Source organism: Phocoena phocoena, chromosome 9 (genome assembly GCF_963924675.1).
Source record: "Phocoena phocoena chromosome 9, mPhoPho1.1, whole genome shotgun sequence".
Classification (NCBI taxonomy): Eukaryota; Metazoa; Chordata; class Mammalia; order Artiodactyla; family Phocoenidae; genus Phocoena; species Phocoena phocoena.
This window is the reverse complement of record NC_089227.1, coordinates 60,448,383-60,464,995: the sequence shown is the minus strand read 5'-3', so window position 1 is coordinate 60,464,995 and position 16,613 is coordinate 60,448,383. Positions and strand designations below refer to the sequence as shown.

At 54.0% G+C, this 16,613-nt stretch overlaps 1 protein-coding gene across 2 annotated transcripts in view; it reads right to left on the bottom strand.

Annotated features, from left to right (window-relative positions):
* Positions 1-16,613, bottom strand: part of MINDY4 (MINDY lysine 48 deubiquitinase 4) — a 113,891-nt gene that overhangs the window by 42,265 nt on the left and 55,013 nt on the right. For both annotated transcript variants that reach the window (XM_065884474.1, XM_065884476.1), the window contains exons 7-9: positions 11,926-12,032; positions 9,081-9,197; positions 7,762-7,850 (exon numbers count right to left, since the gene is read on the bottom strand). In XM_065884474.1, the coding sequence (XP_065740546.1) occupies positions 7,762-7,850; positions 9,081-9,197; positions 11,926-12,032 (313 nt within the window). The remainder of the gene's footprint in view (positions 1-7,761; positions 7,851-9,080; positions 9,198-11,925; positions 12,033-16,613) is intronic.

Genomic DNA, 16,613 nt, shown 5'->3' with positions numbered 1-16,613 from the left:
CATGAAGTCCATGAGAAAGACAGAGGAAGCAATAGTCACGTACAGACGCTCTTTCCGTCTCCAGGGCTCTACAGAGCTGTGCTTCTTGCCCACCCCTGGATTCTGGGAAGTTTTCTTAAATTCCTATCAAGGCAGGCTGAGTGTCTGAGTGTCTCACTACCTAACAAACAAAAGGGGCTTGACGCCAGGGCTCCCAGCAACGTAGAGGGAGCTTTCATGTTTTCAGTCACCAAGTACCCAAAGCTCTAGGCTGAGCTGTTGGGTGGGGAGCAGGTGAAAACTGGTGTTTGTCCTTCCTCTCCAGGATAGGAGAGGAGAACCCGGAGACCAGGACACAGGTCACCATGGTGGGCGGCATGTGGTCACGGCCCAGTCCGTGGGCCACAGAGCCAGCCGTCTGCACCTAGGCCGTTGTGGTCCAGTGACTTTAAAGTGGTAGGCAACGTGACATAGGGTCCCTCAGTTTCCCCATCCCTAGACTGGCTGGGGCAGTAGTACCTCCTTCATCGTGTTGGGAGCTTTAAATGAGATGATCTGTGTAAGGTCCGTGGCCCAGTGCCTGGCATGTGGAGAATGCTCAGTAAAGCGTACCCATTGCTGTTGTCTTTATGGAAACGTCAAGTGCCCACTTTGGCTGCGGCCAGAGAGTTCACAGGACGGTGAACTCCCTATATCTGATGTGAAAGTGACGACAAGCCGCTGACACCAGGCAATGCTTCTAACTCAATGAGACGCAGACTGCCTGGTACCGTCTGCAGCCTCAGGAAGCCTGCCTGCTCCTCTGGAAACAGCTACCACACCACCAGCAAACCGGGCACCTGAGATTCGGGAAGCACTGGCCCTGGGCCACTGTCAACTATGAAAACAAAGGTGAGGAAACATTGCTCTGGGATTCAGGAGAGGCTGCCAAGGACCAAGGAGGGCCTGGAAAGCAGGGCTCATCGGACAAAGGAGAAAGGATCCGGGTGCGGAGGCGAAGGCCAGCGAGGGCAAGGGGCTTCCCCAAGGCCTTGAGCCAGGAGTGGAACCCAGGCCCAACCACCGCACTTCTCCCAGTGCTACTGTTTTCTGGAAAGCTGTGTCTGGAGCTGACGCAGGGAAGGGCATGCTGGAGAAGACACAGGGAAGGTTGGAGAGACTAAATGGAAGCCAATGAAAAGAATGAGAACTTCTGTGTAGAAACACGGAAGTTCAGAGGGTCTGTAAATTAGAGCCTGTGAGACCTGGAAGATAGGCCGGGCCCAGGAGCCAGATCTCTTGATAGCGTCGCAGGTGCAGGAAAGATGGGCTCAGAGGCAAAGGGATGCTGGTCCCCAACACCAGGAGCTCGAGGTGGCTGGTTCCACCTCGGCACGCTCTCCTTCTTCCCTCACTGCTGTTTCACTTTGTCCAGTTTTTACTAACTGTGTGACCTTGGGTGAATCATTTAGTCTCTGTGCCTCAGTTTCCCCCTTTTAAAAGGGGACAATAATAGCACCTCCTTCACAGGGTGGTTTTAATGATTAATGAAGTAATACGTGTGAAGGGCTTCTAACAGTGCCTGGCATGCGATAAGTACTTAGTATATGTTGGTTTTTAACATCTTACTTGTGGCTGCGCTGAGAAGTGTTCAGGCAAGCGTTACCCGCTTCAGTAAGTTAGTGTGGACCATAGTGAATGTTTGCAAGGTGACCTGGTAGCTCCGTCTGGAGGTGTTCCAGCACGGACATTCTAGACAGAGGATACAATCCAGGCATAACTTTGCCCCGCTCCTGCCCATGTCGAGGGATCTAGCTGGGGAGTGCCCTGGTCACACCTGTGCTGTAGGAGGAGCCTGTGATGAGTATGTACAGTGAGGACAGGAGGGAGGGCAAGATGAAGCAGCAGTGTTGGTCAGGCCCTGGCCGTACAGCTCAGCTGAGGAGCAGGGCACCCCAGTCCTGGGCAGGGGATGGGCGTTGGTGCTCCGGAGGTGGGACTGACACGACTGGCGGTCACCTGGATGGGGGTGGGGCAGGAAACAAGCTCTGGGGATGACGGAGTCCACTACCATGGGTTGTGATTCCAAGGAGATGAATGTCCAAAATGCAGACCCTGGGCCAGATGCCCCCAAGCATCATTCCAGCCCGGCCCTTCTGCCAGGTAACCGGCCACAGGGTATTCAGGGCTGGGGTGCGTGCGGATGACAAGAGGGAGGAGGGAGGCGCTGCAGTGAATCGCCCGCCTCCACCTTCACCAGGGTGACCAGGGTGGTCCTGCATGCACTCCATCAGTCACGCACGCGCTCATCCAACCCCTACCGCGAATCTAGCACCTGGCCGGCCTCTCGCACCAAGAGAAGTTTCTTTAAAAGAGTCTAATACCTCAAAGAAGAAGTGCAGGATTTGTCTAAGGGTGGGCGATGGGCGTCAGGAAGTAATACATCCTGTGTTTGGCTTAATTACCCAAGTCTTTCAGATTAAAAAGATGTTTGTACCCTCATTAACTCAAAACAGGCTCACCAGTCCACCCTGACGTGCCCGCTAGTCTGAGCCTATAGAAGAATCAGAAGCTGGTGAGTGACTGCAGACCTTTCTGCCCCCTTTCGGGGTCAAACTCTGCCAGAGCTGGCCTGGGGACCACCAGACCTGGGTTCCAAGCCTGGCTCCGCTAATGGGTCCAGAGGGGCCTTGGGCAAGTGCCCCTCCTTCTCTGGGCCTCGACTTCCCCAGTTGAAAAGGGAAGTAGAGGCGAGAGGACAGCTCCCTTGCCTGTGGCGCTCCCCGAGCCCACAGCGGAACGAGGCTCACCATCGCTTCCCACGAGCCGAGCCGGCTGGCACAGCCCTCCTCAAGTGGAAAAACACCGAGCCCTGCCGCCCGGCTCTGCCGTCCCCAGTTGAGGAGAGGCCGGCTGCCGGCCTGATGGGATGAGTCTTAATGAAGCCAGACAGTCCTGCAGAAAAAACACCACCTCTGCCAAGAAGCCATTATTTCAGCATGATTTCCCTGGAGGCCGCAGTCACATCCTCGTGCGGCTTCGTAAACTACAGAGCCTAAAGAGCTGCACCTTGGTCACTGGGAGTCCATCTGGGTGGGTGTCCAGCCCTCGGGGGCTTCAAGCTCATGACACTCAGCCTCGTGCGGGGAGATGGCAAGCAGGGGGCCACGCCCGCCCAGGCCTGCAGACCCAGTGCAGGAAGGCCCACCGGTCCTGGTCCCGGAGCTCCCAAAGCGCCCAGCATTCAGCAGCTGCCGGTGCCGCCTCTGTGTGACATGAGGGCCCACGCAGTGCTCCTAAAGAGAACAGAGGGGCTTTCCTGCTTTTTTCTTCCTTTTTTTTTTTTTTTTAAACCGGTTCATTTCTGAAATCTTAGAATTTAGAGTCAAAAGGGAGTACTGAAGGCTCAAACCCAGCTCAGCACACCAGCCTGTGCAGCGACATCCATGACCCAAACAATCAATATTAAGATCGTACAAATGAATCAAGGAAACCAGGGGCGCCGGGCTGCGAGAGGTTCCCGCAGGGATGTCGAATGTCATCCTTTCCTCACACGAGGCAGCAGGTCCCCAGGGGTTTGCCATATTACTCTTCTGTACTCTTCTCATTTTTTTTTTTTCCCAAATTAGGAAAAATGGGGAGGTTCTGCCTAGAAGCCCTTCGTAAACTACAGAGCCTAAAGAGCTGCACCTTGGTCACTGAGAGTCCATCTGGGTGGGTGTCCAGCCCTCGGGTGTTTCAAGCCCATGACACTCAGCTTCCCGGCACCAGCCCCTCCTGGCCTCTCTGGCTCGCCTGGGGCTCAGAGTCTCTTCTAGGGCACAGTGTGGTGTGACAGACGTGCTTGGCTCTGCCCCGGAGGTCAGGTGTGAACCTGGACAAGCATCCTTCCCTCTCCGGGACTCAGTTTCCCCATATGTACCACAGCAGGCGATCTCAAGGTCCCACCCACTTGCACAGCCCTTGATTTACAAAGGATTTGGTTTGCATTTCCTTACTGAGTCAGACTTGGGCAGGACAGAGATTCACAAATGGAGAAAGTGAGGCCTTGCTGGCCCACAACTGTAATTCAGGTCTCTGGCTGGTCCAGTGCTCTCTTCAGCAACCGCCATCCTGGGACAAGCTAAGGACCACAGAGCTGGGCACTCCCCACAGCCTCAGCACGGGCACCTATAGGCTGCACCGACACCCACTTGGCAAGGACGACCTTCTGTGGCCTCCAACCTGTAGGCCTCACCTCAGCAAACGGCGACCAGACTCCGCTCTCACCTCCCCCCTCGGCTGCCAGCCCCAGGCCCCGGCCCCTCACTCCCCTGGCCTTTGCTTGACCCAAGTCCTGGCCTGAACCCAGGAGGACTCTCTCCTCTCACCCCCAGTCGGCCTCCAGCCCCGAGGCAGGCTCATGCCTCAGCAGAGCTAGGTCCACAGCAGCGGAAGCCAGAGGAGGAGACATAGGATGGGGGGTGTGGAGGCAGCCGGTACTCCTTGCCCACAGCCCATCACCACCGGGACCTCCCCCAGCTGGTGCCTCGGGGAGCCCGGTCTCCCTGAGTCCCCTGAGGCACTTTCAGCGAGAGCAGCCGGGTCACTGGGCCAAGCTCTCCGCCCCTCCCTCTCGGATGGGTGGGAAGGATGCCCACTATTGGGCCTGCTCGACCACCAGCACCAGCAGGAAGCCAGACCAGTACGCTCGGTCTGCATGGACAGCAGCTCTGGGTGCAGGGCCTGGGGCCGCAGGCGTGGAGGTGCCACAGGGGAGGGACTTACGAGGAGCACCCACGGTTGTGGGACTCCAAAGAGAGGTGAGGTCACTCTTCTGCAGCATGAACCCTTCCGCGCTTCCCGTGGGCGGGACCCTGCCTGGCCAGCAGGCCGAGCTCTCCCGGCTGCTCGGCACAGGCCTCCTCTGGCCCATCCAGGCAGCCTTCCCCCAGAGCGGGGCTCCTTCCCACCAGGCACACCCCACACATAGCTCCCAGCAGCCAGCAGCCCCTTCCAGTCTCCTCCCCTCCTGCCCCACCAGCCCGGCCTCCGAGGGCCTTCAATCTAGGCTGGCCCCAACTCTTCTTCCCACAGCTGGTACAGTTTTCTTTCTGCCCAGAGCCCGTCTTGGGCCCCCAGACTGAACGGCTTTCCGCCTTCCAAGCCCTAGCTCCCCTCTCAGGTGTGGCGAGCAGAACTCTCTCCCGAGGACGTGCCTGGGGATCCAGAGGCTGTCACATCCCCTTAGTGGGACTGTAGGGCGGGCGACAAGGAGCCAAGCCTGCCTTGTGCCCTGGGCAGAAACGGCCCTTCCGGGAACCAACTTATACACCCCTCCCTGACTGCTGGGAAATGATCTACAACTTCCCCCAAGAAGTCCAAAGTCCACGTTCAAAAGCAGCTCTGAACGGACGTGGGGGCTGAAATGAATTATCAAACACCTCCCACGAGGGCCAAGGCCAAGGCTTGACCTGAGCAAGCCACTGGGCCCCAAGGGCCCTCTGGCAGCCTGGCCCGGGTCTCGCCCTGCCCCCTACACTCTGCCCTGGCCACTCCCTGCCCTCAGGCCTCTGCACATGTTGTTCTCCTTACTGGAATACTATCCCCTCCCTCCCAGTCAGTCTGGATAACTCATATGTTTGTCCCGTGCGTTCATTCAACAAAAGTTCTGAGGGCCTCTTCTGTGCACTAGGCCTGGGGCTGGATACCAGGGACTGGCTACGGCCCAGGCAGCTTAGGAAGGCCCCTGTTCTCAGGGGGGCTTGTGTTCTGGCGCACAGACAATGGACAGGTAATGACTTGGATAAAGAGGGCATCCAATGGTGGGGGCCTTGCAGGCAGCGTCTGGGGAGGTCGGGGAAGGCGGCCCTGAGGCCATGGCCTCTGTGCGTGAGGAGCCAGGGAAGGAGGCCGAGGGATTTGCTGGGAAAGGAGAAATCGAGGGAGGAACAAGCCTGTGCGAGGGTGTGTGCGAAGCCAGTCAGGAGCCCTGCTCATCCTCCGGATCTCAGTAAGATTAAGATGTCACTCCTCCAGCAAGCCTGCCTGACCCTCTTCACGTCCGGGTGGGCCCTGAGCTCCCTGCACGTCCCCCTGGGACCTCCTGTTCATCTGGCTCTCATGTTCAGTCGTAGGTGCCATGAGGGCAAGGCCGCAGCTGCCTTGTTGAAGCCCGCACGCCCTCCAAGCGCCTATTAAGTCCTCCCCGCGCGCCCCTCTCCAGTGCAAGGAGGGAAGGTAGGAGTGGAGGTGCATATGTGCTCGGAGAGGGTCCCTGCGCCCTTAGAGGGCAGGCAGCCAGAGGTCCCTCGCTTAGCCAGTCCCAGCCAACCAGCCAGCCAGGAGCGTCCCTGACCATCGGACGCTCACTGTGTGGGCCGCACTTCGCTGGACTGGACTCCAGAGCAGGCACTGGGGAGGAGAACAGCACAAGGTCAGACCTTGCTGTGCAAATGTTGTGTCGCTGGGCTTCTGGCTGTAGTTCCGCTATGCTTATGGTTAGCATCTTTCAGCTTGAAACCAAGCGCCTTGACTGTTACTTTGTAAAGTAATTAAACAAATCATATTATCGGACAAATTCTGAAATGCCCAGCATGAAAAGCCACCTTCACTTGAATCCTGTCTAAGGCCACATCCTCTAAGCTGGTAAAATGTGTTTCGTTTTGTACAAGCTTGGCCCGGATGTCTGGGGAACTAGTCTCTTTCCCAGGAATTTGAACGTGAATAAATGGGGGATGGGCCTTGTTGTCTTCAAAAAAAAAAAAAAAAGGCAAGCCCCTTGAATTCAAGTTCAGGAGTTGTCAAAACTAAGCTGTGATTTTCAAATCCGCTTAATCACAACTTTGGAGAAGAGAATGGAGGTATCTACTGGGCAGGAGGATGCTTCCAGGGAGCTGGAAATAGTTTCTTCCTTGATCTGGGTGCTGTGTTCATGGGTGTGTGATTTGGCAATAATTCAGTAAGCAGAACATACGTGAGTTGTACCCTTCTTTGAGTTGTGTACTCTTCTGTATGTATATTAGATTTGAACTAAAAAAGAAAGGCAAGTGCCAGAAGTTCTGTAAATCTGAGGGTGACTCAGTGCCACTGGACACATAGTTACTGCTTAAGGTAAGAGGGCTGCCTCCTCAAACCAGCCGAGCTGGCCCCAGCCTTGGGTAGCCCCTCGATAATCCTTCTACCTGAGCACCAACCGCAAGGTAGGATTATGGATTCCTCTCCATCCCTCAACCTCACAGAGCACTCGGGAGAACAGAGAATGCGTCTATTCCTCTCTGAATCACCGGTATCCGCAGAGAGAATGTTCCAGAAATGTCTGCGGAGGCAGTAAGGATGAGAATGAAGGGCTGTGTGCAAACACTCAGCGTGTGAGGTGGAGACAGAATGGCCAAGGGGAGGAAACTGTATCCTGCAGGTCTGGCTGGACCGTGTGGAGATGGCTGTGAGCAGAGGTGGGGGAACGAGGGGAGGGAGGGGAGACCTGGGCTCAGTGGAGGGGTCAGCAGGCTGACCTGGGTGTAGATGGGATTTGGTGGTTGCTGTGCTCCACTCCTGAGGAGGGGGTGGCCTGAGTTTCAGTGCTGTTCCAACTGCCACTTCCCATGTGGCACAGGACTTAACAAGCCTCCCTGCTCTTAGAAACAAATGGCATGCAGGTCATTTAAACTGGTCAGCGCTGGCCCTGTTAGCCAGCCACCATTTCCCCTTTCCAGAAGACGGGAAATATCAGGGAACAAACACACATTTCCTTGCTTATTTTTTCTGGACAGTGAGGAGAAGCCTTGGGAAGAGAAGCTATTGCCAGAATGAGCGCTGACTTACCGAGCACAGTCAGCTCCGCTATCTCCTTCAAACAGGAGTTTCTGTAGGACACAGCCTTGGACAGCTGCCAGAACCCCACAGGGACCACCCTGCAAAGAAGGACGCGCGTCAGTGCCTGTAAGAACGGACCCAGGGCAGGGCCACCTGTTCCTCCGGAACCAGCCTCCTCCAACAGGTTATAGAGCCTCAAACAGGGGTCTCCTGCGTGGTGACTACTTCTGTGAAGTGCTGACCCTGAGTCACAGAGAGGGGGTGACAGAGGCCCAGGTGCCCATCGCTAGAGGAAGGAGCAAAGTCTGTGGTGTGTGATGGGGGGAAAGTGACTCTTCACAACCCGTCAGCGGCTGTCACCACGGGTGTCCAGGCATCCAGAGACATGTTTCCGTGTCCACAGGCTGACGGTGTCAATTGTCTACCCAGCCTTCAAGGCCCATCCTAAAGGCCTCCTCCTCCAGGAAGGCTTCCCTGACCATCTCAGCCAGAAGCGAGCCCCTTGGGCAGCCTCCGCTTGTGTAAGCAGTCTTGTTCCCCGGCCAGTGGCCTGCCTCAGCACCTAGTAGGTGTGACTTGGAGGGAGAGGGCTCCTTGAGGAGCTCACCCCTGTAGGCATCAACAAGTACAAGGACTGTCAGAGCAGGGGCCGTGGGTGCCCTTGAACTCGGGGTGCAAGAAGATGTGCTGACTTGGCCAAGTTAGGGGCAGAAGTGGGTGGTCTTGGGGTTCTTCCTCAGGCAGTGTGGGGCAGGGGGAGGCTCCTGGGGCTTGAGAAACGGAACCGGGATAAGCTGCCGGATTTTACAGCTATCTTCTGGCCCTGAAAATGTGTATCTTGGCAACTGTGTATAAGCCATGTTCAAATCCTGCCACAATCTACCTCCATTTCCCTGTCTTATATCATATCCTCCCCGCACACTTCTGGTCCTCACGCTTGGTACTTTTGCCCCTTCCTGCAGTCCCTGTATTTTCACACGGCCTCCCTTTGTTTATGCTGCCCTCTGCCTCCAGTATCCTTTCTCCAGCTCTACCTGCAAAATCGTCTCTCAGTACTCAGCTTAAGGACCCTCTCTGGTACCCCTGAGCGGACACAGGCCCCCTCCTGCTCCCTGTCCCCTCCGGCATCACGCACCCCTCACGGCAGCGGTCATGTTGCCCCGCTCTGCTCTGCCAGCCACACGTGAAGTTCCTGCCCTGGGTGACAACTCAGCAAATGAGGGGCTGGCGCAGGCAACACCCACAGGATTTACCAAACTGGGGGACGTGTGCCCCTGTCCATGATGGGCCCACAGCAGGGTCCCCGGGGGCACTTAAAAACAACCTGCCTTGTTCTGCACGATGCCGTATCTTAATGATGCTGAGTCGTTAAAGGAAAAATTCTGAAGTTTCCATTCTTCGTTGAAACAGCAAAAGCTGGAACCAAACAGAATGGTCTTTATGTCCTGTCAAAAGAAGAGAGAATTGTATCGGTTGTTTTAAAAGCAAACAACAGTACACTGCTGGGTGTTCGCATTCCCACAGGAGCTGGTCTTGAGTTCTAGCAGGGTAGTCTGTTTTCCAGCAGGGTAATCTGTTTTCTTTTTATTTTGCAAACCCATTCTTCTCATATTTGAGGACAGAGAAAATGGACCCTCAGGGTCTTACCTCTGGAGTATCTGTAAACCTTACCAGCCTGTGCTGACCCAGGCCAAAATCTTTTGAGCTTCCTTAGAAGTTCCTTGATACACAAAATTTTAGTTTTACAAAAGACCTGGGAGGTTCTTGACCGCACGTTATAATTACCTACAGAGCCCTGAACAATCCTGACACTCAGGCCCCGTGCCGGGCCAACTAAAGCAGAACCCCTGGGCGTCGGACGCTGGTATCTGTACTATTAAAAGCTCCCCAGGTGATTCCAACGTACAGCCAAGTTTGAGAACTGGTGCTCTGACAAACTGTGACCCATACGCCAAATCCGACCCTCCACTTGCTTTGTAAATAAAGTTTTATTGAAACACAGTAATGCCCATGTGTTTACATATTGTCTGTGTTTTCTTTTACATTACAATGGCGGAGCTGCGTGGATGCCACCGAGAGGCAAAAATACACTACGTAGTAGCCCTTTACAGAAAAAGTTTGCCAACCCCACACTGGTACAACCCCTTCCCACATGTAAGGATCTCCTCTGCAACATCACCCGAGAGTGGTCCCCCCATAAACTTGGCTTGAACACTCCAACCACCAAGTGAAGAGGGTTCCCACCACTTCCCAAGGCAGCCCCTCCATTTCTTCACAGCTCTGTGTTCTCAAAACTGCTGGCTGATACGGATCTCCCATCAACCCAAGCCTCACCCTCCAGAGCCCCAGAAAGTGCCAACCCCTCCCCACTGACCAGCCCGTGGATGGGAAAGCAGAGCCTCATCTCCACTTGCCCCTTCCCCACGCCGGCTGCCTCTTCTCTCTCCGCCATGATTCTACATCCGGGAGTATCTGAAGGGCCAGCACGTGGATTCTGTCACTACCCGCTCAGACCGTCTCTTTGCAGGTCATATCTTTCCTACAGACTCACGTTTCCCTCTAGAATCGGTTCTTTTTTTTCTTTTCACTAAGTACAAGGAAAATCTCTGTGACAGAGCGTCTGCCTACACGTCATCACATGTGGGCTAGTGGCACACAGGAGAGAGGGGTGGGTAAATTCATCTGTCAGGGCTTGGTTCCCCTTCTTGCACCAACTACGATCATCGATGTATTTGGACTGAGTTTCCCAAGGGCCTAGAAACGATAGGACCTTGAGTTTTCCGGCTGAAGCCCGTGTCTATTCTCTCAATCACAGAATGACAGCTCCCAGCTAGGCACAGTATGGTTGCCAGGTCACAGGGTTACGAGCCTGGAAACCTGGGTCCTGCTTGCTGTGGCTGTGAACACCACGTGTCCTGGGTCCTCCTTTCTCTGTGTGGGCCTCGGTTTTTTTCAGCTGCTTTTGGAGATGCTACTACTGCGTGGTCTTTAGAGGCCTCTGAGGACCCTTCACCAAATAGCGGTACCCACTGCAAAGAATCAGCCCTGTGGCTACAGACAACCAGAGCTCTTACTCCCAGGCCTGGGGCTACTTAGCTGTGTCTGACCCTCTCCCTGTGGTTTCAAAAGAAGGAAGGGAAAAGGAGGAGAAGGATGGGGAGGGACAAAACCTCTAGAAAAACCTTTGACTTTTCATCTGCGTGCCAAGTAAATACTTGGTAAGCAGGAAGAGAACAGGGTCAGCTGTGTCCCCAGGAGTTTTATTTTTCCCTCCTGGACCCCGGCTGAAAAGCCAGTGGAGGACAGCAGGGGCAGCATTCCATCCCGCAGGAACCACTGGCCACGGAGAAGGGCGAGGCCCTATGGCAGCAGAGATGGTGAGGAATCCAGGACATCCCCACAGAGGAGGCTGCTGAGGCCAGGAACCGGCTCCCGAAGTCCTGTGACTCCAGGAGGTCACTGGTGTGAACCCAGGTGGTGCTGAGGAATCGGTAACACTTCCCTGTCCTTCCCTCACTGCAGCCCAGCCTGAGCCCAGCTCAGGGGACCAGTGCGGGAGCACAGTCAAGTTAATGAGGACAGTTATCCCGTTCCCATCGCAACCCTGGAGTTACTGGTTGCGGACATGGTGAAGCAGAGCTCTGGACCAACAGAAAAGCTGGATTCCGGAATGTGTGAATGGGAGGAGGTTGTATCCTCACCTCTTGTCTCAGAGAAGGAGAGGGAGATGCCAGGACTAGGCCCTTGTTTTCCTGACTCTCCGTTCAGGTTTTCTTCCACATCACATGCAAATTTCCATTTTAACAGTGACTGAGAGATTATAACAGGATGAATGGAGCCAGAGAGATGAAAATCACCTCATCGGGCTTCCCTGGTGGTGCAGTGGTTGGGAGTCCGCCTGCCGATGCGGGGGACACGGGTTCGTGCCCCGGTCCGGGAAGATCCCACATGCCGCGGGGCAGCTGGGCCCGTGAGCCATGGCCGCTGGCCCTGCGCGTCCGGAGCCTGTGCTCCGCAACAGGAGAGGCCATGGCAGTGAGAGGCCTGCGTACCACCAAAAAAAAAAAAAAAAAAGAAAATCACCTCATCCACACCAACTCAAACCCAGATGCCTTCAATTCACACCAACTCAAATCCAGACACATCACCTGGCACTTTTCAACTGACACCCACCTTTGCCACTGAGAGGTCGATGGGCTTTGACTCTACTTGCAGCTTGAGTATCGATGGCACTGGAGACAGGATGACTTCTTCCCTTAGGAATTCATCCTCCACATCCTCTGAAAGACAACCGTGGCCACGTGAGCTCCTTGTTATGACTCACAGAGAACAGACTAGGAAGCCGTTTAACACTCAGGACACTGATGAGTCTTGAGGTGGCTGGAATGAGAGGAGGGCTCCTCCACCACCCACCCCCTGTCCCTGCTGAGGCTCCCAAGCCTTCATCAGAAGGAGAAAGGCAGAGTGAGAGCCCTTGCTCCGTGTCACCCCACGCTGGTCCCAGGATGCTGGCAGATGGGACCTGGCTATCAGTCCGCTAGAAAGCTCTGCTCGTGGACATGCAGAAACAAGGGCCTAGGCCTAAGCTGCGAGTCAGGCCCAGAAGAGCTTGGCTCAGACACAATTCTTACGAAAGGTGGGCGTGACCCACAGATCTGTCCCCCTGAAGACAAACATGAAGAGGGCGGAATTAGGCAAGAAAGTGCCGCCCTTCCTGCGAGAATAATAATAGTTATAATAGATTATCACTATCATGGTTTTCATTTACTTACCATCTGTGTTTTATCATCTAAGCCCCAGAACAGCTTCCACGAGAGAGTATCATCATCCCATTTAAAGATGAGGAAACTGAAGCTTAGAGAAGTTAAGTAACTGACCAAAAGTCACACAGATGGCAAGTTGCAGAGATAGAACATAAACCCAGGCCAACTCCTAATTGCTCGGCCATCCTGCCAGTCAGACCTCCCTGGACCTCCAGCCAGAAGGGAAACTAAGTCACATTCTCATAGCTGGGGTGACTGAGGCCCAGAGAGGGTCCCAGCGTGGGTGTTGTCAGCATCAGCCTGTGCCTTCCCAGCCAGTGAGGCTCCCTCTCGCCACCATACGCACTGCCGCAGCATCTACCAGAACCCTCAGATGCAGGACCCAAGTGAAACCAGCCCAAGGCAACGATGCTGGCAAAGCTGGGCAGGCCGGTCTCCAGAGAGCCTCTGGAGACTTTTTCCATCCCCCTTTCCCCAAGATTAAATGCTTATTTAAAAAGCACGCCACGCTGTATAGAAACCAACATTGCCTGCCATAATTCTGTGCATCTGGGACTACAGAAACGTCACAGTCCCCGCCCCGCATCTTCTGAGACGGTGTGCAAAGGCCAACATCCCCAGAACACGTGCCATAAATCTTATTCTACAGCCTCCTTTTCTCCCCTGGAGGAGGACCAGGCACAGCACGAGGCTCGGTCCACTGAGATGGAGACAGATTTTACCTTCAGGGTGAAACAAAATTTTTAAACAAGTCTGGAATTTAAATGAGAACCTTTCTTAGTTAGGGTCTCTAAAAAAGCCACCCTGTGACCATGGTCTTACAAAAACACCTGAAATAAAGACCAGATGTTCACCCAGCAACACGCACGGGTGTTGAAAACATGGCTCTGGGTAGAGAGAGTAAGAAAGCAAATGGGATGTGTAACACAACACGATTTACATCCATTATAAACACATGCACACAAAACAACACTAAGGATTTTTGCAAGAGCACACACAAGCAGAAAGAAACCACTAAATACGTGAGAGTGGCTGCTTACAGAGACAAGGCTCATGGGAGTGTAGCATGAGGCTAAAGGGAAATCAGGAAGGAAAGGCAAGAGGGAGGCCCATGAGCAGGCTCTGCAAAGGTCAATACTGAGAATGTTAATTAAGCAACAGAGATGTGTGATTAATCCAATCCTAGGCATCTGAGGGCCAGAACAGAGGGGGAGAGTAACTGAGTGATTCTGCCAGGCCCTGAAGGGTCCTTGTGATGCCTCAGCCAGACCGTTTCCTGGAGGCCCAGAGCGGGCAGGATTTAAGCGTATTTGGAGGCTTCTGTTTAGTCTAAGGCTGTCCTGAAGGGAACCAGGGCTGAAACACGCTCTGTTTGAGCCCCATGAACTAAGTCTGAGGCTGGAGGCTGGGGGCCCAAAGGGGGCTGACTGATGGAGCCCCCAGGAACAGGCAGCCTCCCTCGGCTTCTGCCAGGAGGCAGCTGGCGCCTGTGCAGGGAGCCGGTTCAGGACCATGAGGCAGGTCCAGATGTGGCGGGATGGCCGTGCAAAGGAAAACAAAGCACTCCAGCATGACATGTTGGCCAATCAGATAAAACCAGCTGCAAACGCCAGTGGCTTGAAAATGCTATTTTTAAGGCCCTGGTGTAAATGCCTGGTTGAAAAGAAGCAAGGGATTTTGTTTCCCATACCATTTTATTTACCCTTTGGAGGAAAACATATACATATACTTGGTAGTACTTAATAGAGGCCCGTATATCTCTTTTTCCAAGTTCCCACCCAGTACTTCACACTAACTGCAAGACATCTTCTCCTGGAAGTGCCCCAATGCCCCGGACTCAGGGTTCTCAGCACAGAAGCCTTCCAGGCTTCCATTTTGATAAGACTCCATCTCCCCAACCCTCCACCAGGGACCCAGGCCAAAACCTCAACCCTCTCCCACACGCCACGCTGCTCCAGCCTCCAGATTATATATACCGCCTCCAGAATCCTCATACGATACGCTGCCCCCCTTCTCTCCCCACTGTTACAGGAATGTGTTGTCATTTTTCTATTTGTTCATCAAGCACTTTACTGAGCACGCATGACGTGCCACTGGTTATGTGGGTCGGAGGAGGTCCAGAGATGGTGAAAACACCACCCCTGCCTTCAAGGAGCTCACTGCCGAAGAACAAGACGTTAGTGCTAAAATGGAGACGGGTGCAAAGGTTATAAGAGCAGAGGGGAAGAGGCAAATAATTCTGCCTTAAACGGTCAGGGAAGCTTCCCACAAGAAGTAAATATTTGATCAGGGTCTTGAAATACCCATAGGATTTCCCCAGATAGAACAGGGCCCCAGGCACCTCTTCTCTGGAACTATTCCAAGAGACCCTCACCAGTCTCCCAAACGTGCAGACTCCTGCCCCTAAAATCCATCCTCCACGCACATCCAGAGATGGCCTCAAACATCGTTCGCCTCACATCTCTGCTTGACAAGACCTTGCTCATCCGTCAAGCCCAGTCTAAATGCCACCTCACTATGGAAACTTCTGGAACCCACCACAGTCTTGGCCTACTCACCTCCTGAAGCAGTGAGGAGCTGCTGGTCATCCACTTTGTGTGTTGCTATCAGGGGTCACCTCTATTCCTTCGTCTCACCCAGCCCCACCCTCCAAGAAGGCAAGGCCACTTTTCATCACAGCGATGAAAAGTGCCTTTGACAGCCCTGTATGTGCCCAGGCATGTAATGCTAACCAAAGTTTGCTGACTTGAACCAAAGAAAGATGAGTTGGGATGGGGAAGGGAATGCTATTCCTTGTTTCTGACCCCCCATCCCAAACTACTCTTCGCCTTTCTCTGGGTGACTGGGTTGCACGCCCTCTTATCTTTTATCTCCGTCTTCTTCTCTAAATCATCAGCTGAGCCACCAGCAAAGAGGGGTTGGCTTCCCTCCGGAAAAGGCACACACACTTCAAACAGCTTGGTTCTGAGAGAATCGCTAAAAGCCTTCCTCCCAATAGAAGCCCTCTGGGGTCCCAAGGCCGGGAACTTTATGTCCAAACAGGAGTGGCTTTCATTAGAAAATCTTAAAGCGCTTCACAGAAAGGCTTCAGATGCCAGCCCTTCCCGGCTCCGGCCTTCATTCTGCACAGCCGTGTGCCCAGTGAAATCTGCCCCTTCCTGGGTGGGCCAAATGATCCCACCAGCCATTTCTGATGATTAAAACTCTGAGGGGGCTTCCCTGGTGGTGCAGCCAATGCAGGGGACATGGGTTCAAGCCCTGGTCCAGGAAGATCCCACATGCCATGGAGCAACTAAGCCCGTGAGCCACAACTACTGAGCCTGCACTCTAGAGCCTGTGAGCCATAACTACTGAGTCCGTGCGCCACAACTACTGAAGCCCGCGCGCCTAGAGCCCGTGGCTTCTCCGCAACAAGAGAAGCCACCGCAATGAGAAGCCCGCACACTGCAACAAAGAGTAGCCCCCCGCTCGCCGCAACTAGAGAAAGCCTGTGCGCAGCAACGAAGAGCCAACGCAGCCAAAAATAAAACAAAAAAAAACCAAACCTCTGAGGAACTCCTCTTACCTCTGAGAAGAACTAAGCAGAATGAACAAACCCCTGCCTCCATCATTCGGAGGCCTGCCCCTGCCTTTCAACTTCATCAAAGCAAACTGCCAGCATGTCTCACACAAGTCACTTCTAAAGGGCGAGCTGCTTTCCTCCTTCATATTAAAGGGGGTGCTTAAAAGGAGACGAAAAGGGTGTGAGCAGCTCTCAGCTCCTGTACGCCAAAATGGTCCAACAGGTAAATTGCTGGCTTCCAGGAGGAGAGCAAAGGTCAGTGGCACTCAAGCCTTGTCCTTTCATGTTTGGTCCTTGGTTGTCCTCCTTTATTCTATTCTTGGCTTTTGCCAAGTCCTGCAAACACATCAGTCTTTGGGGAGTAGAGAATTCCAGAAAGAGAGAGAAAAAAAAAAAAAGATGGCTTCAAAACGAAAGAGGGGATGGACATGTGCTTATCTATATCTTGCAGAGGAGGTACACAGATGTACACACACGGGAAAGGGCACTGAGCCGAACACTGAAGGTTTGTGCACTGGTGCGCCTCACGATTTGTG